The sequence below is a fragment of the Calonectris borealis genome, chromosome 25, assembly GCF_964195595.1.
Source record: "Calonectris borealis chromosome 25, bCalBor7.hap1.2, whole genome shotgun sequence".
Lineage (NCBI taxonomy): Eukaryota > Metazoa > Chordata > Aves > Procellariiformes > Procellariidae > Calonectris > Calonectris borealis.
In genome coordinates this window covers 2,350,491-2,371,783 of record NC_134336.1, presented here as the reverse complement: position 1 = coordinate 2,371,783, position 21,293 = coordinate 2,350,491, and the positions used below count along the sequence as shown (strand labels likewise).

At 45.2% G+C, this 21,293-nt stretch overlaps 1 protein-coding gene across 1 annotated transcript in view; it reads right to left on the bottom strand.

Moving 5' to 3' along the window:
- CSMD2 (CUB and Sushi multiple domains 2) overlaps positions 1-21,293 on the bottom strand; it is a 307,900-nt gene that overhangs the window by 73,965 nt on the left and 212,642 nt on the right. Inside the window, 8 exon segments of the mRNA XM_075173206.1 lie at positions 1,586-1,681; positions 1,825-1,938; positions 4,100-4,216; positions 5,186-5,380; positions 12,592-12,779; positions 13,303-13,441; positions 15,933-16,124; positions 18,003-18,205. Of these exon segments, the coding sequence (XP_075029307.1) occupies positions 1,586-1,681; positions 1,825-1,938; positions 4,100-4,216; positions 5,186-5,380; positions 12,592-12,779; positions 13,303-13,441; positions 15,933-16,124; positions 18,003-18,205 (1,244 nt within the window).

The following is a 21,293-nucleotide window of genomic DNA, read 5'->3' as shown; positions in this document are numbered from 1 at the left end:
ATCACCAACTGTTGAAATTGCCTGCATTCCTGTTCAATACTGGAAACAACAGTCAAAGAAAGAAACGGAGAGTCTGACAGGTAAGTGAGGGGAAAAAGGAGTCAAAGAAATGTCTATGGCTGAGGAAGAAATCAATTTTTATTTTTCTCCGACTTGCTTTACAATTTATTAGTGTTTAATGCCTGAGTTGCTGGGAGGGGGGAAAACGTGAAGATGATGAGCACATTAGCTATATTGTTTGATTTTAATTTGATTCAGAAGGATGGAAGTCAAACCCACTGTCAAAGGCATCATGCAAGATGCCTTCTTCAGCAAGAAGCTGCAGTCTGAAGCATGAAAGTGGTCTGGGGAGGGGAGGAAGAGGCAGAAAGGAGCCACTCACGATGATGCCCTACTTTGGGGAAATCCTCCTGGGTCTGTACCCCGCTCAGATAACCCCAGCTCAGCCATTTGTGACTGACGAGCGTGTGCTTGGCCTCTCTCCAAACCATGGCAAGAATGGTGCCTGTGTGCCTGACCCCGCAGGTCCGCTCCCCGGTTCAGGCCGCTTTCAACGCGCTGCCTCACCTCGGGGCAACCGGCCATACACGCGCATCACGGGATGGGGGAGGCTTTGAGAGAGAGAACTCCTCGTTTGTGCAAAAATGAGAGTAAACGGCATTAAAGCCTGGCCAGGCAGATCAAAACCAGGGCCGTCTCTTTCTTTCACTCTTGCTTTCCATGCAGTAATCACTGGAGAGTGTGCAGCTCGTAATTAGCATGCAGGAAGGAGGAGGTAATCTTTACTGATTTCATCAAAACCTTTGCTTTGCTGAAATCTTTAAAGATTGCTATCAGAACTACAGTTGTTTTACAATAATTAAGCAGAAATTCAAGTCAACGTATCTCTGGATACTATAAAATCGAAACCATGCTTCGGTTCGCCCCCAGAGAAGGCACAGGTTGCCCCTGCTGTCTGTCCCCACTTTACAGTAATGTGCACCCAAAAGCTTGGCTGAACCACAGGTAACGATACAAAGCACGTGGGTGAGAAAGCCCTTCTGTTTTCCGACTATTCTGTGCATCACTTCTATTTACCACTTCAAAATCGACTCGCCCAATGCAATGCAAGCTGTTACCGAAAGGATCAAGGGGCAAAAGTTTGACAGCAGGAGACCTAAGCCTGCGACCCCCAGAGAGGAAGGATTTTACAGAGCTGCTGGACAAGTGTTCAGCTGCTGACACTGAGAAATGTGCTAAAACACCAGTGGGAAAAACTGCTTGGGTATAAATCTCAAGAACTCACTGTGTGCTCAGGGCATGATTCAAGGAGATACTTCTGATACTAATCCCGGGACGCGCGAGGGTTGAGGCTGGGTGACAACGGAAGGTCTGAACACGAAGTACCTGCAGGAGCCAGACAGCCCTGCAAGTTCACTGCCACCAAAATAATCTTAATCTCCTGTGATATTTCCCGTTCAGACAGAAAGCGGGCAAGGACCCACAGATGCCAAAAGCAGTTCAGGACACCTCAAGACATGACTGTATTTTTGACCATCATCTCGGGACCAACCCGAGGACATCTCCAGAACACAACTGTACTCACCTTGGTAGACAAAATGAAAGCCTTTGGCTGTAGATTGACCCTTGGAACTAAATTTGATGAGAATCTGGTTGGTGGTAGCTAATGGTAACGATTCACCTAGATGAGAAGAAAGAGATAGAACAGGAGAGACAGAGATTACAACATTAGCTACACAAATGGGTTGCACGGAGCAGGGTGTTAGGTGGCAGGCCGTGTTTTTAGCTTGCTTCTCCCAGCAGCAACAGGGACACGTTCCCTACCTGTATGAGAGCCCGAGAGGGAGCTGAGGAGCCGGGAGTGCTGGTTGGGGCCATCGTGGACTTCGATGATGTCGTTGAGCGCGGTCTGGAAGAAGGCGAACTGCCCAAAGACCACTGCGAAGAGAGGGAGTGCCGGTCGGGGCGGGCAGCGGGATGAGCGCGCTGCCGTCCCCACACAGCCAGGGCCTGGAGCAGAGGCATTTCAGCTTCTTTTATTTCAGCAGCTTGGCAAAGATACAAAGAACCTGACTGACAGCCCTGGAAGATGGGAGCCCTTTATTTATCCACAAAGTAGGCATAACAGAAGCAGCAACCAGCCTCCCCCGTGTTCACTTGCCAGTACGCTTTAACACTGATTCATAGGCCAAAAGGGATTCTTTTATGAATCATCCCATTTGCCTGCCTACGTAACACAAGGTATATAATTTCACCAACTGATAATTATTATTTATTATTTGTATTGAACCTCTGTCATGACGCGGGCTCCCGTTGGGTTAGGCATTGTACAAAACCTGAACAAAATAACAATCCCTGTCCTGAAGAACTTAATTTCCAGACTGAACCTCTCTGGTCAGGGAGGACCACTGCTAGGCAGAGAGGACACTCACAGTTTTATTAAGTCAGTCCTAAGCCTGTCTACAGAGACTGCTAACGAGGGAGCCGTGCAGCGCTCTGGGTCTTACTGCAGACATTGTCAACGCACCTAGGAGCAGGCAGAGCTTATGAAAGGGAGAAAATAATAATGAGAGAATCGGACCATTTTTTTTAGCTAGAGCAAAGAGACTTTAGTTATTTATCGTTATTTTTCAGAATATAACAACAGTTTTTTTCCTCTCAAATCTGTACTTAGAAGATTTTTCCTCCCCTTTGTCTCCTCTCCTAGCTTTGCATTTTCAAGTTGTAAGCGCCCAGTTGCAGATTCACCAGCTGAGAGAGGTCTCTTGCTGTGAAATTCATCATCCACCAAGCTACGATATTTGTTTCCTGCACATTCAGGTTTCCAGCACAACTCTGATGCTGGGAACACTGAAAAAGTGACACTAGTACACCCTCACGCCTGCTGTACACGGAATCTGAGAAGTGAAAGTGATGGGAAACGTGTAAGATTCAGTACTAACGGTTTTCCTGCTTGTTTTTAATGAAGCTATTGAAAGGTAGCAGATGAAGAAGAGAAACTAATTTAACTGTCATCCTACCATAGGCACAAGTCAGACTTGCAGATCAAGACTGTCTAGCCCTCTAGTTAGTGTGTTTCTTAAGACAAATATCAAGATCAGCTATAGTAAAACAGGTTAAGAGGTGTAAGAGAACAGTGCAGTATTCCATCAGGTAGATCCAGGAACTCAGCTGTAACCAACACGCACACAGAGTGAAAGGAGCTTATCGCTGACATCTGTACGTAGTATCCTATGTCACACCTTGCTATCTTAGCAAAGGAAATCACAAACAACTGAAAAGACCATAGGGACTGAGTCGATCGATATAATGCACTGAGAAGCAGTATCAAATAACAGAATTTAGAGACCTTCACCAGCCAGAGCTGTCAGTGCAAGTGCTCTTTAAGAACTTTAAATTCCCTTCAAACAAGAAAATATGTTAACCAGTACTAATATCCAGCTAGCTGCCTCAAAGGTTTCTAGAACATCAATCATTCTTGTATTCAAGCTTTGACGAAAATTAAGCAGCACTAGACTCTATAAAAAGAATGCCGGCCCATTTAAATGGATCTGGCTTTTGTTTGGATCTAGTTTTTCATTTTAATTTACATGTTATTTAAAAATAAAAATTAGTCATAAGTACCATAGCAGCACATCCACAAAGCTATACATTTATGTGCTTCTCTGTGCAGACAGATTATTTAGCACCGCAGTTAGCATGTGTTTATGGTAAATACACATTTTGTACTCTCGGAGGTCCTCCGAGTCTTCTGCTAGCATTAATCACCGTGAATTATTTTTTGCTGATTTTCCAACTCTGCATGACTGAATATAGTGCAGGAACTGGAAGGGGAATCACAAGATGGTATTTTTTGTTAGGTTTGTTTTTTTTGTCCCTTCATTTTTGATAGATTTTGAAATTTAGAAAATTCCCACCATCCTTACTGGCTACAACGAAGTAGAAATAGCATCCAAGAGCGCCACTTACTATTTTCCGATCTCCCTCATCTCCATTTATATATGCACTTATTCTCCTGCTTTGTTCAAACAAAAAAACCCAAACAGGAGAGTTGCACAGACAGTAGGACAGATTTTCAAAACCCATCCAAAAACGATACCATAATCCTTCGGCACAACGATGAAGTACAAGCAGACTTGTCCACTGGTGTAGTTCTGGGGATAGTTTGGAGAGAGGACGATGCCGTCCGAGCCTGTGTACTGACCGCCACAGGGTGCTGTAAGAGAAAGCCGAGACGAGATCAGCGAGCGGACCCTGACCAAAGCCTGCCTCGAAACATCAGCCCTTCCCCGCTGCTTTGAGACCCACCCCCGCGCAGGCGCTGTAACGCTGGGCAACGTCAGCTGCCCCCAGCCGCGATCGATTCCACGCTTTGAGCTCTCGCTGCAAGTTCTTATTAAGAACAATAAGGCTTACCCTAACCTGAGTTCATGCCTGCTTCACATTTAATTATCGAGACCATGGCAAGGCTAAGGGATGCCGTGTATGCTGTTGTAGCCTAATGTGTGACTTGCACTGCTCTCCACCCGACCTTAAACCTCAGGACCTGACAGAATGAGCTCCTACTCTTTTCACCCTTTCCCAGCAGCAGGAGCCTGGCTCCAGCAGGAACAGCATCCTCCCCACCAGCGTCTTTCCGAGTCAGAGATTTCATTCTTCCAGTCACCACAGACCGACAGCTATCTCTTGACTCGCCTCTCAGATTAAGAAGGTCAGACTGCACACCCATCATTTAAACCATTTTCTCATTAAGCAGAAAACAAGGTAAAAAACCCACAGAACCCCTAAGAAAAAATTGCCTTCTGTTTTCTCAATAAACTCTGACCCTGCTCAGGAAAGCACATGCTTAAGGGCTCTGATCAGCAGGGATCAGGTTAGGCAAATGTTTAAGTGGCTTTCTGAATCCTGCCCTGCACTAGGACGCAGGTTTTGTCATGCAGATAACCTGTTCTGTCCAGTTTCCTCTCTCTCCCAAAAGAAGGTTCAAGAAACTTCACGTAAGTTAGCTCTTCCCCACCCAGGGTGTTAAAAAAAAAAGAAAAATTATGAAACACTGCGAAAACACACCTCTGTCCCCTTGCAAGCAGCTCTATGCAAACTTAACACCAAGCTTTGCATTAGGATAAACTGCTGAAGTATTTGGCGATAGGCGATACTGTACTCACCTTTTCCCCTTGAGCCTTACCTGTACAGGTAGGTCGAGGTTTGTTCCATATGGGTTTTCCATCCCCTCCCATTATGCACGTCAGCGTGGAGACCCCTTCAATGTCATACCCTCCGTCACAGTAGTAGGTAATTGTAGATCCCAGCTTCAGATCTGTACCCACTCGTGTGCCATTCTTAATTGATCCGGGATCGAAGCATGACTCCCGGGGATTTTCTGCAAGAGAAAATTGCCAAGATCTTTACTGGTCTGATACAGCTATTCTAAAATTTTGGTCAATGGCACGTTTTTTGGCTTTTCTCATCTGGGAATCTCACTTACGCATATCATAAAGACTAGTACCATTTGCAGAGTTTAGATTGCGAGTATTCTCTCATGCTGCTGAATGTGGGGAATTATACCCGTCCAGAGCATTCTCTGATGCTCAGCTCCAGCACAAGTATACTGGAAGAAGGCAGGCTTCAATTCACAAACGTATTTACTGGTACCCAAAATCCAATCAATGAGGCAAAGCTTTGATTTAACTATGTATACTCGCTCTCCTTTCTTGCACAGGGGACAGGCTGCAAGGAACTTTGCAAACCAGGGCATATAAACACAGATTGAACATGCAACATATTTCAGATATGCTACATCTGTTCACATTATCTCCTTGGCACCTCTCATTCCCGTATCTAAGAGCTGTCTGCTCTCACCATGGAAATACATAGTGCCATGTGCTAGCTGGTTGACTCTCCAGATGTGCAGCATGGCTGCAATTATGGCAAAATGATTACAAGCAGTTAGACAAAATGAAGACATTTTTCTCTCTGTTCACTATGCCCTGCAGAGTTAAAAACCCCATTTACATATGAAAACTCCAGTAAAGACTACAGAGCTGTCAGGACTTGGATATTTCTTTCCTTCTTCTTCCAAGGGCTTTTTTCTTTTTTTCTTTTTTCCTTCTTTTTTTTCCTGCATGAAATATAATTAGAGGCTTTGATTAATCCTGCTTTTTTGTCATTTGGAAATTGCTCATTAAAGATGAGGGCTTTTCTGAGAGCAGTGGGTCTGTGAACAATTATAATGTGTTTAAGCATTAAATCATGGGCTTTTAGTATTGGAGGAAGGGGTGGAGGGAGAAGCAGAAAACAGTAAAGCCCCCAAATCTTCCTTTTGTTTCTTTGTTTGCAGTGAAAAATAGGATTAGTTCTATGGTTTCCTTTAGACAACGGCTGTACCACTAGCTAGTGATCCAGTAAACAGGGCACAAGAGGACATGAAATGTTCCACCAGGAACACCTGGTGGAACCACAGAAGTGAGGCCACTGGTTTTTCCTAGAACACCAGTTCCCTATTTTGGGAGCCACAGCATGGTCAACCTCAGTGCTCCTCACAGACCACCACAGACTTGTATCATCAAACTTTAAATCATGAAGTCCTGGGTTCTCCTCTGTGTTAGTGGTGTCTTGCTGCACGAACTTTGGACAAACTACTTTTCTTTTGAGCAACCCCGTTCGCCAACCAAATAACAAGATGTTCCAGTTTATCTGATCCTGGGAAGAGACACACATGTGCCTGGAAGCATAATTACTGCAGCATTCAAAAGAAAGCTCTGATACTTAGGCATGATGGAGAAGATTGGGGTTCTAAGACAAAAGAATTCCACAAATATTTTTATCCCATTATTTCCTGCATGTGATCTGATGGTAGGTCCTGCTGAGACATCAGCTAGACACAAAAGAGAAATCTTGATTATGATGAGTAAGATATCAGGACCAAAAAGCTTGTTTCAGTCACAGCACTGGAAAGCAAAGCCCTTGGCTCTCTGGTCAGCTCAGATGAACACATTCCCTCCTCATTCATCCTTTCGCTTGTGCGACATTGCCGTAGCTGGAGAAATGAGCCGTTACCATTACTGCAAGTCAACGGAATATTCCTGTTCAGACTGGCCATCACACCCACAGAGGTGACGAATTGCTTCTGGCCATCAGTCAACCAGGGCAGAAGAGCAGTGCAGCTGCATGGCCCAGAGTCCATTGTAGCACTGAGCCATCTGCAAGCGCAAACTCTTCATCTACTTTTCCAAAATATTTTTTCACTCCACAAGCCTTTATTTCTCTGAATTGCTAACACTCACTTTTAGACCCTTTCATACAAAAGTTGCGCTTCTTCCTTCCACTTCATGCCTCTCGTTATTTTGAACAGTCTCACTGCTTTTCATCTAACAAGCTGGTGTGGCTTCAACCTGTCAATCGGCCTCCCCCCGGCTGTCAGATGTCTTAGCCATGTGCTCGATCTCAGCCGCTGCTCTTGCTTTGAAAAATCATGACATCAGTGCTCCAGTCACTCTGTCGACTGCTGAAAGAAGGGTGGTGGCTGATTGCTGAGCAACAGCCCCACTGCTTTTGTTGCGTTTTCCTCATTCTTGACTGTTCCTCTGTTCCCTTGAGGGTCTGTGCCTTCAGGGACACCACTCACCTCGGAGGATGATGCGTCCTGACACACTAGTCGTACGCCTATCTCCAGCTGAACACTCCTCTGCAGAGGAACTGCCCTGATGATCCTCAGCAGCAAGCTACAAAGGGAGGCAGGAGCTCAACTTTAAGGAAGTAATTTGGTTGCGTGGTGACAGCAAAAGACTCGTAGAGGGATGTGGGAAAGCCACAGCTTTCCCAGCCTTTGATTTATTAGGCTATGAAATGAGTACAGCATGGCTTGCCTGTTTAGAATTAACGTTTTATTTTCACTCAGACATTGAGGACTTTACCCTGATGTCCCAATTAACATGGATTCAGGCTGCTAAATGTTTAGAAAAGAGTCAAGACAAAAATGCCATGAGAACTGGCTCATCAGTCCACAGAAAGCAGAATTTTCTCTGTTTCCCCTCTCCCTTCCCAAGGAAAACCCAAAGCCTGCATGAGCTCCTAGACCAGGAGGTCAGACTTTCATCTGCACGTTCGAGAACAGCTTCAACGGAGAGCGGTTGTCCGCCCAGCACATCACCTGTGAATGTCTGCAAGCCTTTAATAAGAGCTAAGGCTCAAAGCAACCCCAGGAGAAGTTGTCTAGAAAACAGGTTTTTTCACAACAATCACCATACACTGGAGACAGGACAAATTATATTAGGATTTTGAAGACCAGGTGCAGCCTTGGCATCCTGAGCCGTTGGCTGCTGCCACACCAGCTCACCAGAGCCCGGCATCCTCCGACTCATCCCAGCTCAACGGACTACCTTTTCCAAAGGACAGATCTGTTTTTCAAATGCAAGTTGTTTTAGGGTCAAGTGTCATCTCCCATTTCTGACTGTTTTAACAGCAAACAGTACTGGATGCTTTTAAGCAGTTTGCAACGGATTTTACAGAATTAGTGTTTCTGTGGGGAATTTCCACCTTAAATAAGTAATGCCATACTTCTATCATAAGTAATGCTGAATATATGTTCATAAGCTCAGGGTGGGCAAAACAATTCTGGCGAAATAATAACGGATTTCAAATAAGGCTTGGGGTTTGGTGGGGTTTTTTTTTTCCATTCCTTTGGAAGGGTGAAAAGTAATCAGTTTTGCTTCATTTGCTTTCAATTTCACGCCTCTTCACTTCTGGCCCAAAACAGAAAGAGGAAATACTAAAAAGCATGAGAAACCCCCCCGCTTTGGAGTATCCAACCTGGAAACTCCTTCCTACCCTCTGCCCCAAGCATGAGGAGCCAAACCTAACCACCTCGGGTGCCACTCAGCACCACGCCACCAGGGTAAGCTGCTCGGATGGAGGCAGCGACTGAGGGAGTTTGACCCGCTTCTGTGTCCATGACAAGAGGTCCCCAACACTCACAAAATATGGGGGGGGGATAATTTGGGAAAAGCTCTCCGAACAACTAGCCTGCCCTTTACATTAACAAAGCGTGGTCTCAATTTAAAAACACCAGTCGATGAACACATAAAATGTATCTGAATAAAATCTGTGGTTTGCAAGATGCTGCAATGCAAACTGATTACTGGAATTCAGCTGATTTCCCGATGAGAAAAGATAATCTTCACTTTAGAGATTCATCCCTGGCCACATTTAAAAGAGTCTCTGGTAGCATTTTCTGGCAACAACAGCTTAATGGAAGACCCTCATATCAAGGGGTCTTTTAAATCTACTAGAAACAGTTTTTGAAACTTATCCAGTGTTGCTCTGTAATCAGAAATCTCCCAAGTATATCTAAGACACACAAATATTATCTTGGTTCAAAAGATAATACATGTAGAGATACTGAGTTAAAAACCTTAGTTTTCTGTAGCTCAGACACTTAAAAAAATTCTTAAGCAACAACTGGAACAAGAGGTAAATTCTAGGTACATTGCAAGCCGTCTCCTTCCTGTGTTTAAGCTTTTGTTTTGTAACTGTCTGCCTTATTTTGTAATCAAGAACTTATCCTTTTGCTTTGTTAGACTAATACTTGTTGAGCTCAAGTGAACCTGCTGCGAGCACAGCACACTGCTTTCACAGAAATAACAACGTTAACTAAGCTGCTGTTGCAAATAAGCACTTTGCTAAGGATTATGATAACTTCAACAGACCTTAAACGGGATGCCTGAGCAGAGCATGTCTTCCTTTTCAGGAACCAAAAATCTACTCCCTACTGCTACGATATCCCAAGAATAAATTCCTCCCCAGCTGAAATCCGAAACTATTGCATTTAAGTTTCACCTGACCCGGTGAATCAATCCAAGGCTTTATGCAGGCAGTAAACCAAACCTCCGTAAATTTAAGTGTGCGTGGGGAAAGCACACTTACGGTTTCTTTGCTGGTAACCTTAGTTTGATTATTCATTCTGCTGCACAGCTGACAGCGCATCATGGCTGCAAAGCAAAAGACAGGAGTTTGTCTATCAGAACTCCTGCTGTGTACTGTATCAGTGTAGCTAAACTGGGAAATCGCCTGGCTGAAGATCCGCCCTCAAATACCTTTCTATGGCCTTGCTGCATTCCCACTTCACGCTCGCTGTCATGCTCTATGCAAAAACGGGCATAATAAAAGCCAGATTCATTCTTCTCTCTCTGTTTTCTCCATTCCTCCTGGCCCCAGAGGACAACTTTCTCTTGAAGAGCCATTGCCCCTGAAACAATTTCAAATGAAGTGCTGCGGCTGTTTGAAATTCTCCCGACACACCGTAGCCGCAGGCTAGCGACACAGCCCCAGTCCCAGAGAAGATTCAGGATTTCAAGGGGGGACGGACAGATGGCTGCTTTGGTTTTTCCCCCCAAACTCTACCAAAAGAGGACTACAAAGCCCCTGGTAATTAACAGTATTTTGCACATAGCTGACAGAGGTGATATATGGTAGTTGGGGAGCTAAGGGCAGAAGCCTACATGGGCTGCAGCACTGACCAAACACAATGAGATGGCTGAGAGAAGACGGTCTCTTGGAGCTGTACTTGGGATTCCACGCTGGCAAGGAGCAGAGCTCGGTATTTGATTTTCTTTCACGCATGCTCCCTCCTGCATTTCTTTTCTTCTTCCTTCAATTCCCCAAAGTTCTATTTTCTGCCGCTTCTCAAGACTTGAATCCCAGGTTACTTTTAAAGTGCGGGGAAATTAATGGGCAAACGTAAAGCCTCGTTCTTTTCTCCCAGCAGTTTGGCTTTGTGGGAAGTATGTAGGCGCGACTAACACTGTAGGAGTGTTTAGGAGAAAAACGCATCGCGCAACCACCCTACTTTAATGAGATTTCATTTGTTAACTACTTTCTGGCTGCCCAAAAAGAAGAAAACCCAAGACTTAATTTTCAGTAAAATTAATTCTAATGAGAGCAGAAAACTTTTAATCTCTTGAATCTTAAGCAGTGCTGATTGTCTTTGTCTTACTATTTCATAACTATACTAGAGGGAAATTTGTCTGTTCAGCATAACTAATATGAATTGCCATTTCACTATCATTTAACCTCTGGCCAGGTCAATTCAAAAGCAGGAACCACAGATGGGAGACACGGTATAGGAAGAGAGAATTGCCCAAGCACACAGAGAAAGCCGCGGCAGCACTGAAAACACAGCAGCAGCCCATCAGCTCTCCAGCACGAGCTATTACTGCTCCCACAGCACACAGTTGGGCCAACAAGACTCAACAGCCCGTTTCACAGTGCACACCGCGGATGCAAAGCCACGTTTCATAGTGGCACGCATCCAGTGCATCTGAAGCCATCAATGCTTTTTTCCCATACTGCAAACGAGTCCATACAGAACAGAGCAGGCTTGAAGAATCATTTCTTTCTAGCCCTGTTTTTTTTCCCAGTTTTTAATCCTTTTCTCCATTCTGCATAATCCCAGCTCATCAGATCCAGCTTTTCAGAGCGTGTTTTTTACTACAGTTTGTAACGACTCCATTCTTCCACCTACCCTACGCACAAACAAGAAACACACGCTGCCAAAGCCAGAACAGCAGTGCCAGGTCTGTCACTTCTCAACTTGCTCCATCGACAGAGAGCTAAAAGCACCCAGGAAAAGCTCTAACCACTGCCCCTGTCTCTCACCATGAGAGCTGAAGCCACCACAATGTTTTATCTCCTCCTCAAGCAAGCAAGAAAAAAAAGCCACTACTCTAATAACAAGATACCTGTGAACTCACTATTTTGTTCATTTTACTAATTATTAGTGAATTTTTAAGTAGATGCTTTAGAATCTTGAGTGAAGCAAAATGCACAGATTTCAGGACTCAAGAGAGCTGAGCATCCACCTCCGTGATCCCTGCCTCTAGATATAGCCACCCATCATTTGGTACACTCTTGACTGACAGTATCAAGAATTCAGACCAAGATCCCATATTGGATATATATGCCTGCACCTCCTTTCCTTGGACAAAGCTGCTCTTGCCACTAAGAATACATCTTAAATCCATGGCAACGTGGAGCATTCCTAATAACCAGTTAACAGTTCAGCACCCTCTAGTACTCTGAAAGCTTAAATCTGCAATGAAGCAGCATATTCTGCGCACTAAGACAGAAGTATTTAAATTCAGCATGGAGCAAGAAAGATTATACAGAACACAGCCTGTACATAAACATACACTTTCTGGGAATCGGCCTCCCATTTTCTTTAAAGAAAAAAAAAAAAGATGTAGAAATTTTCTTCTCTGTTAATGAAAGCCCCACACAGAAGCAGCCACATGTGAGTGATCCTCAGCCACATAACAGTCCTTTTATGCTGCTCTTCTCTACCTTGTGTACCCTGGCTCTTCTGCCAGCCTGCAGGATCCCCTCTCTTCAACTCCCAATTTTCCCTCCCATGCCTCTTAATTTGCTTTGGTGGCTGCAAAACAGGCAGCAGGATTACTGCCTGAAGAGACGTTTCCACAGGTTCTAGAGCTTCTCCCATTTGGTTCAGCTAGGTGGTTTAACCTGAGAGTAAGTGCAGGTAAAATCCCACGTATTTGCTGAGTCAGCTGGGCCAGGTGCACCCCCGACAGCCCCTACCTGCGTAGTCAATGACAAATCCGGTGTTGCTGACTGACGCATCGCTTCGGAAAGCAAGGAAGAGGCTGTTACTGCTGCTCTCTATCCTCTCGGGCAGCTGGGAGCCGTAAAAGCTTCCGATCAGGGGGCTGAGTGAATCGGGTCCGTCGTAGATATGAAGGAAATCATAGCCGGGCTCCAAACTGAAGCTGCAAAGCCAAAGGAAGAGTGCTTGAAGTATGAGCGTGTACAGCAGCCCCTGGAGAACAGCAGAGACTGTGGTCTTGATGGGCTGTTCAACTACACAGCTGAGAGACTGCTTCTGCCCCAAAACAGCTCCTCAGCTAAGTACAGGACATTTCCGTCTCTGTTCCACATGTAAGGATTCAAGGACTGGCGATACAGTCGAGATCACAAAAGCATAAGCCAGTGTGGCTGCAGGGGCTTCCTACGCTGCACCAGTTACATGGTTATGCTCTGTAAAACCATGGGTGTATATTAAAGAGGAGCTACAGTTGACATATGTGCATCTTCTCCCAAATTAAAGAAACATCTGAGAACAGATTACCCAGGACTATAGGACAGTCGTACCAGGTTTGGTTTGGTTCCTTCGGAGAGGAAAGGGCCCCCATGCAGACCCAGTTCACCCAGGCAGTGCCCCACCGCTGGTATCCACTGCCCGTCCCCACAGGCAGCCACAGACGTGGAACCAAAGAGCTCTCGGGTACGTACGTGTTAAATACCAGGGCAATGACATAATCGGGAGAGACGGTCAGCTTCCAGTCACACTCCTTCCCCGGCGGGTAGGGCTCCGGGTACTGCGGGGACAAGATCACTCCTGCCGGTCCTGTCAAGATACCTCCACAGGGAGCTGGAAGGCAATCAAGCAAAGGGATGAGGTTTTGTCTTAGAGAAACTTAAAAAATAGTAGATGAGATGCAGGGCCGGGGCGGGGGGAGATATGGACAGATAAGAGGCAGAGAGGCAGTTTGCAGGGCTGTCGGATAGCAAGATATGTATTACAAGAGCTTGTAGTGGCCTTAGCAGAGATAAGGGCTCTGTTATTCCAGACAGGGTACACGCACACACAGAGGAACAGAGCTGTGGATACTATTACAATCTTCGTAAGATATATAAGTGAGCAACCAGAAGGAGAGAGAGATGCTTTATGCTTTTCTGTTGCATTTATTTAGGCAACTCCTGGTCAAAGTCTGGATGGTTGCTAAATACGTGAAAACATGTTGTCTGGTCTAATGGCTTGTTCTTGTTTATTACAGTCACCAACACATTAAATGCCAAGCTGATTGAAAAACCCATTATTATTTTTTAAGGCTGAAAGTGCCTGCATGTATTTCCGCTGTGGGAAATACTCATGATTAATTTATTACTGTCAGCCTTTCTGCAGTCTCTTCATGAGCATCGATGCTCTAAGATTCCCCCCGTTGCTCAGATCGATCCTCCCAGATTTGGGAAGGCTGTGTTAAACTCGGGTGTCTGACACTAACCAGCCTACAGCAATGCAAACACCGAGTAGGAAATGACCTAGCATGGGAGAGAACAAACCTCGGAAGGATTTTCCATGAAGGAGCGAACATGCGTGTCTATCTTGTGGGCTTTTATAAAGCCCTGCAAATACACAAGAATCTCAAGATATCAGGTAAAATCTAGTGGGGCTATTCTACAAAGATCACAGCAGAGATTAAACTAGAGACCCTTCTCCAAGGCCCCAAAGCAACTTCTTCAATCAAGTCCAGTTGCAGGCTACTGCAGGCACCGAGAGCTGTTATCCCTCTCCAGACAAGGAAATGATAGCACAAACAGTGAGGATTTTAGCTGAAGGTCACGCACAAGTAACTTGGAAGAACCACAAGCATCTATTTTGTGTCCATTTACCTTACTCTTAACCTTCAGGGTGTGTTCCTCTTCCAGACTGTGAAGTCAGGGGAAAATTCAGGAAGAAACTGAAGTACACAGGCTCATTTTTGAAAAGCCTGAGGGAGATGACTGTTCAACACCCTCTGATTTCTTTGAAAATCCCACCCATAGTCTCCAAAGGATTTAAACTAGAAACTGGTCCAAGCCATGGCTGTTTGGAGTTGGGTCAGGATGCAGACTTCAAATACCCCAAAACCTCTGGGGGTTGTTTCAGCTGAGGTTCCAATTCAGCCCATATTGTTTAGGGACTGCAGAAGTTGTACAATAAAGATGTAAGAATCCATCTGAAATGCTAAATACAAACATAGAATCCAAGCCCTAAATTAAACGCCGTTTTCCAATTCAGCTCTAACTAGGCAGCCTGTTACACAGTTAGTGTAAAACTGGTATTATTTGGCCACTGAATAGTCCTCCAACTCCTTTGTAACTGAATAGAGGGAAGGAGCAAGACATTGCTTTCAGCTTTTTCACAGAGCTTATGACTCCTAAAACAAGATTGCCAGACTTCTGTTCAAAAAGGACCCAACACAATAGTCAAATCGGAGACGACCCATGGGAATTCATCTCACACCAAGATTAGGGTACCAGCTACATTTCTCTGAAAAGGAATGAGAGGCCAGCTTCTGGTGTGAAAGAAAACTCAACAGGAGAATGATGAGATGGGCATGACATGCAACAATATGATTTAGTTATAGCTCCGGGAAGACTAAAAGGACTGTCTCTATCAAGCTGAAAGGGTGCCACACTAGATCATCAAGATAGTCATTCAGAAACCAAGTCATCCTGCAGGGAGCATAAATCCCATGCATGCTGTGGAAGTTTCCTGGCTGGCATTAAATCAGATGTTAGAAACAGAATTAACTGATTTTTCTTGCTTGAGATAACAGTGCATAAACAGGAATGAAAGTTACACGATAAGTAATTTGTGGCTAGCATTTAATTGGCCAGCAAATTTGATGTTTATTGCTCTTATGTGCTTAGCATGACTATTTTTAGGTGTTCTGGACATATTAAAAAGAATCACTTTTATAAGCTTCTTTTATTACTTTATGAGCTCAAAGAAAATGTCAAATAGTTCTCTCTCATGACAGAATTTGCTGTCTCCTCATGCAGAAATTATTCACCCACGACCCTGATCCTCTCTACCAACCTGAGTTTTAAAGAAGCCTTTAATTTTGACTTGTCAGGTTAAATACTTACATGGCAGTATGTCCTATGAGCTTCCAGCACAAACTAGATTCTCACCGTCCCAGACACTCCGGGGATAAAGCTAAAAAGTAGTTCTATGAGACACGCTACCTGAGACACATATACCTTGTCATACACCTCTTCAAACCAGGTGGGACTCACCCCCTTCAGATACAGAAGTCTTGCAAGGAGACAGTGCAGGGAACCAGTGCAATGGGAGGATGGACGTGTGTTCATACCTATGCAGGAGGGAGGGTCTGGTTGCCAGAAAAATCTGTTCTCAATCTGCACACAAGTGATTTTGGCCTCCCCTTGCAGAGCGTATCCTGGATTACACTGGAAGACAATGGAGTCACCCGCCTCTTTGCTGTCACCACTCCGGCTCCCATTCTGGGGAATTCCTGGGTCATTGCAGGAAGTGGCAGTAGAAACTGAAGAGTATTAAAAATATATATTTAATATATATGTTTATACTTAATACAGGCTTACAGCACCAGCTGTGCTTAGACTCTGTCCTTAAACAGCTATCAAAGCAGTGACTTTGTTCTTCATCTCTCCTCCTTCGGTATCCCTTAAAGTTGCCACATACACAAAAACTGGCTTTTACTTCACACTGAGCATCTGCCACTCCAGCTGGTAAAGGCTCTGGGGAACGGCAAGTTCAAGTGCACTACACAGAGTGCAAGTTTGATGTGTAATTGTGCACATGCATGTTTACTTAATAAGTCCAGACATCCACTGATCTGACATGGCATTTTTATAGAATTCTGTGTCAGACACATACTGCAAAATAAACTAATCTGCTAGCACTTTTCACTTCCCCTGAGTGGCAGAGCAATTTAGCCTTTAGCCCTGTGAAGCATCAAGCCTGACCTTTTAGAAATGCACGTGTTTCCCTCCCAGTCTCGCTGCTGCGTCCCTTTGAGGTACGAGATGACCCCCTCAGCTTCTTCTCAGCTGGGGGCAGGCAGCACAGCTTCACTGCCGACTGAGCTCACGGTCTGTCATCACTACAACAGCTTAACAGTACGGAAAGTCCTGGAGTAATACAAGTGTTTTTGCAAGCTTATATAGATCATTAAAGTTCACAAGATCCAAAACTGTTTACTCCTGAGCTTAGGTCTGACTACTTCGTCACACCTTGTGAACAAAGGCTTTGAGCAGAAGCATTCAATAAAGACCGGCTCCATATCAGGCAGCAGAGCAGAGCTTATTTCCTGCTAAGTTGATGAGAGTCTATTACACCCAGCCAGTTCAGAGCAAGCTCTTCTTAAAAGAGCCAGAGGAAATCCCTCTCTCTCTTTCTGTGCAACTGAAGATAAGCAAGTTAGCAGCCCAGTCTGGTCCTTCCTGGCAGGCTGAGACACAAGCCTGGCAAAGAAAGAAGACAGCAGGGCTGGGTGACACAAAGCTCTCCCTCTGTCTTGGTCATCCCAGAAGGTCTTGTACCCAGCACAAACCCTCTCGAAGAGCGGGCCTGCTCTCTCGGCCATGCAAGGCACCCTGAACAGAAAGCTATGGGCAAAGACTTGGGAGAGACAGAATGAGCTCTGACGCTTAGATGTGTCCGAGCCCCAGGAAGGTCGTACCATCTTTCACCCAACAGCCTCCCTGTTTACAACCGTCTCCAAAATAGGCATCTGCTGGTTGGTTACTGGACGTGTCAGTGAAGGCCTGCACCCTGGAAACCTGTGTGTGCATGTTGAAATGTATTACCCTAATATAATTAAAATGAATGTGTTTACAAGGCCAAGTCTTAGGTAACGGCTGCCAGGACTTAGGCAATGACAGATTGCAGCGGCATTACACGTAGTGCTGCCGCTAGCAATGACATGCCTACAGCCGATAGAGCTTTTTGTGATCCGCATCTCAGGGGATCCAATTTGAGGGATTTTAAATAGACTTGGTTTTCAGAGACCACTGACCAACTGCTCTCAGAACGCCTGGGGGAAGTTGCCTGCATAGTGGTGTCTCTAAGAGACCTGTGGGAATGTGGTGGAAAATATCCGTAATGCCTTCCTGTGTATTCCACAACGTACTGCTCTACATCTTGCTGCCAAGTTCACCACTGTGAAGGTGACTGTAGCAGAGGGGAGCACAGAACTCACCTGCACTGCAAGGACAAAATACAAGAGTTTTTCTCCATTTGCAGAGACTGCACCCAAATGCAGTAGAGCACAAATGGCTGGAAGACCGCCCAGTTCCTGCTATCGCGTTCAATACAATGTCATTTGCTCACCAGATAGACCTTAATCACTTATCAGCAAAGCCAGGTTTGGACAATGCTGAGGAAACAATGTAAAGCCTACCTGAAAACTGAACAGCAAAGCCCTGCTTGCTTGTGAAGAAATCAGTGTTGAACTGAAGGATGACGGAGTTGAAAGTACTGTGGACGTCGCTGGGTAAGCCGGACCCGCTCATCTCCTTTAGGAGGATGCCATTCTCCACTGGACCATCCCAGATCCTCAGCACATCGTGGAACTCCTCGGTGTGGAAAACCATGAAATGGAGCCTGTGTGGCAAAACGAACTGGAAGTCAGACCACAAACTGAGCTCTGCCTTTTTTCCTGAACGGATCAGAAATGTGATTGGTACCAACCTAAGGTAGCTTGGCCCACAAGGAATGTGTTCTCTCCTGTTATCTGCTTGGACAAAGTACTTTAGCCCTCTACCACACATCGTCTGTCTATAAAACCCAAGATCTCTCAATCGCATGCCTCCCTGATAAAACACATCCATAAACAAAAACCGAGCCATGGATACTAGCGCTTTCTGAAAAGTTGGGTCTTTTCTGGCGTTCTCTCCTGAGCGAATGAAATTACTAATCTCTCCTAAAAATCTTGAGGAACAAGGTGAAGGTCCAAAAGCCCATCATGGGCAGTGGAAATGTCCCTAGCCAGAATACCACAGTTGGTTTTACACCAAAGGTGCTCAGACATTGCAACGAGCAGCTGTCACACAGACAAAAGGCTCAGTCAAGGACATATAGGAAACCTGCAGCAGAGAGGTACAGGGGCTGTGAAGGAGAGGATGGGGGTTTGTCCGTAGTTTCACTGAGCTCTATCACAGATAAACACAGAAGTATTGAGAAACTTATTCTTAAAAAGAGAATTAGCAGAAAACGTGCTGGGGTCCCTTCAGACAATTTACATATATTCATCTAATTCACACATTGTCCCTACGCTACACACAGCAACAACCTTGGCTGTCCTTTTGCTTGTTTTGGTGTCCTGCAAGGAACAGCTTATTGTCAAGAGCCAGCATCTACTGATAAAATGCATTGATTTTTGTTACCTGCACTCAGATCAAAGGATTTGCTCCTGGCACCAAGCTAATCTTGCGTATTGGGGGAAAAAAAGGAAAGGAAACAACCAACACCACTCTTTATTAAAACAGCATCGTGCTGGAAAAGAAACCCTTACCAGGGTATTAACTGCCCTGAAGATTAACAAAAAGGGGCAGAAAAGGGTGTGCAGGAGGGTGGCAAACAGGTGGGTGCAAATTCTGAATGCTGGATTGCAGCACCTCCGAGGATTTTGACATGTTTTACAAAGTTCTGGATATTGCAAAACTGCATCTAGATCAGCTAACAGAGTAACTTCAGCAAGAAGTAAAAAGTGAGGCAGCATGAGCCAGCTCTCCAAAATCCACAATAGGAAGGGAAGGGAGAGAAAACAGAAATTAAGAAACTGGTGGCTGGCAGTGAAATTACACTGTGCACTCAACGAGGTGTTTATTACAATGCTCTGAATGCAGATTTCATTTCCTTACTCTGAGTATTTTATAATTTTGTCTGCCCTTGAGACAGAGGGCTGCAAGGCCTTCAGCATATGCAGCAAATGCTCCTTAGTCCTGTACTGCCTGCAGCAGTACTCCTCAGAGCTTGTCTTCTGCTTTTAAACTAGAACAGGGCAATGTCTGTTTGGTACTTCCACAGAAAACTCCCCAGGGAAAGCCCAAGACGCTGGCAGGAGTCATCACGCTGAGGAAACTCACTCCAGACCCTGCACCAGCGATGGACCTAAGGGGATGGGAGAAGGTCAGAAGTTCCCTTCATGCCCAGGAGAGGCCTGGTGGCACTCTGAGACAGGGCAAACTTGGTCCCAACATCAACCCCAGGTGGGAAGCTCCCCTCTTCCATCCCTGGGCTGGGGGGGATATCACATGCACTGCTCCCCACCAAGCCAACCTCTGTTGTGGAAGGATGCAAAACAGATGAATCCAGCCTTTGCAAAGAGCTTTGGGATCTTCCAAGATCAGAAGCACCATCTAAGCGTAAGACACTGTCATTATTATTGTTCCACCAAAGGGACTTATCAACTAAAGGCTGCGATACATCAGGGTTCAGTCCCTTTCGCTCCTGCCCTTAAAACGCCAACTGAAGAGAAGGCATTTAATTGCCTCTGTTTTTCATTGCCACATTATCACTGGGGGAAATACCATCTGAGACAATGAAATCAGGCTAACACAGGGTAACTCGAGGCACGCCAGTTTGAAATGGGGACAGAAATCTATAAACTGTACTGCGAAAAATCAAACAATCAGGTACTGTGCTTAAAACCCTGACAGCCCATGGAGGAAAACAAGGAAGCATTCGCTTGGCTGCTTTCCCATTTATGCAGGGCAAACATAAATAAATCAGGTAGAACTATAAAGGGAAAAAAAACCCCAAAACACTGCAATGTACTCAGCAACAAAATGATGTCCACAGAATCCAACAGAAACCAAAAGAGCTGAATCATAAATCTACCTAGCAGAGACCTTGAGCAAAGCAAAAAAAAGCTAGACTCGAGGAAAATAAGACTGGATCATAGCAGAGCTGTCCTCCACAGGTGCATTGGCCTGATTACGTTTGCTCTCAGGCTAACTGGTTCTAGTTAGCCAGCACTGCCAGAGAAAACTCACTGCTGAAGACCTGGGAAACAGGGAGATGCTGGCAGAGACTGACCTGGGGCAGGGGGACACCCTGGAACTGCCACCGCCTGGGAGAGCTCACCACCGGCTCCCCGTGGGACCAAGGCTGCCCACAGAAACTCGCCTCCCTCATTTATTTTTAAGAAACAACTTGCAGGCAAGGCTTCACCACGAGGAGAAGCCTTAGCCTGATAACCAGATGACACAGTGGCAAGGCACAGGTTGTCCAGCACCAGTTGGTTCAGGAGTCTGTTGGGATAGCCGATTTTATTAAAAAAACTGGTGTGCTCTGGAGCAAATCAATCTATTCAACAGGCACAGCTGTAACCAAACAGCATGATTTTTCTATCAGCCTGATTCTATTCCCAGCAGGGCTTAATTTAAGACAAGACAGAGACACTGGTTTAGCAGACAACGGAGAGGAAGAGTGTTTTATTCTTGCACTCTGACAATCCCAATTACATGCATAAAAATACAGCAAAAAGCAAATTAGGAATTGTGGCTATATATACATATGTGATAGAGGGAAAGTTCTCCCAGCTTAGCAAGGAGCAGAGAGGAGGAGAGACCAGCTCTGTACTGACAATCTGCACAATCTTCGCTGAGCCATTTAGCCCCAGCTCTCCAGTAAGCACCCCACATCCTGACTGACCCACCTGGGGCTCTTTCTGCTAACGCTTCCCATC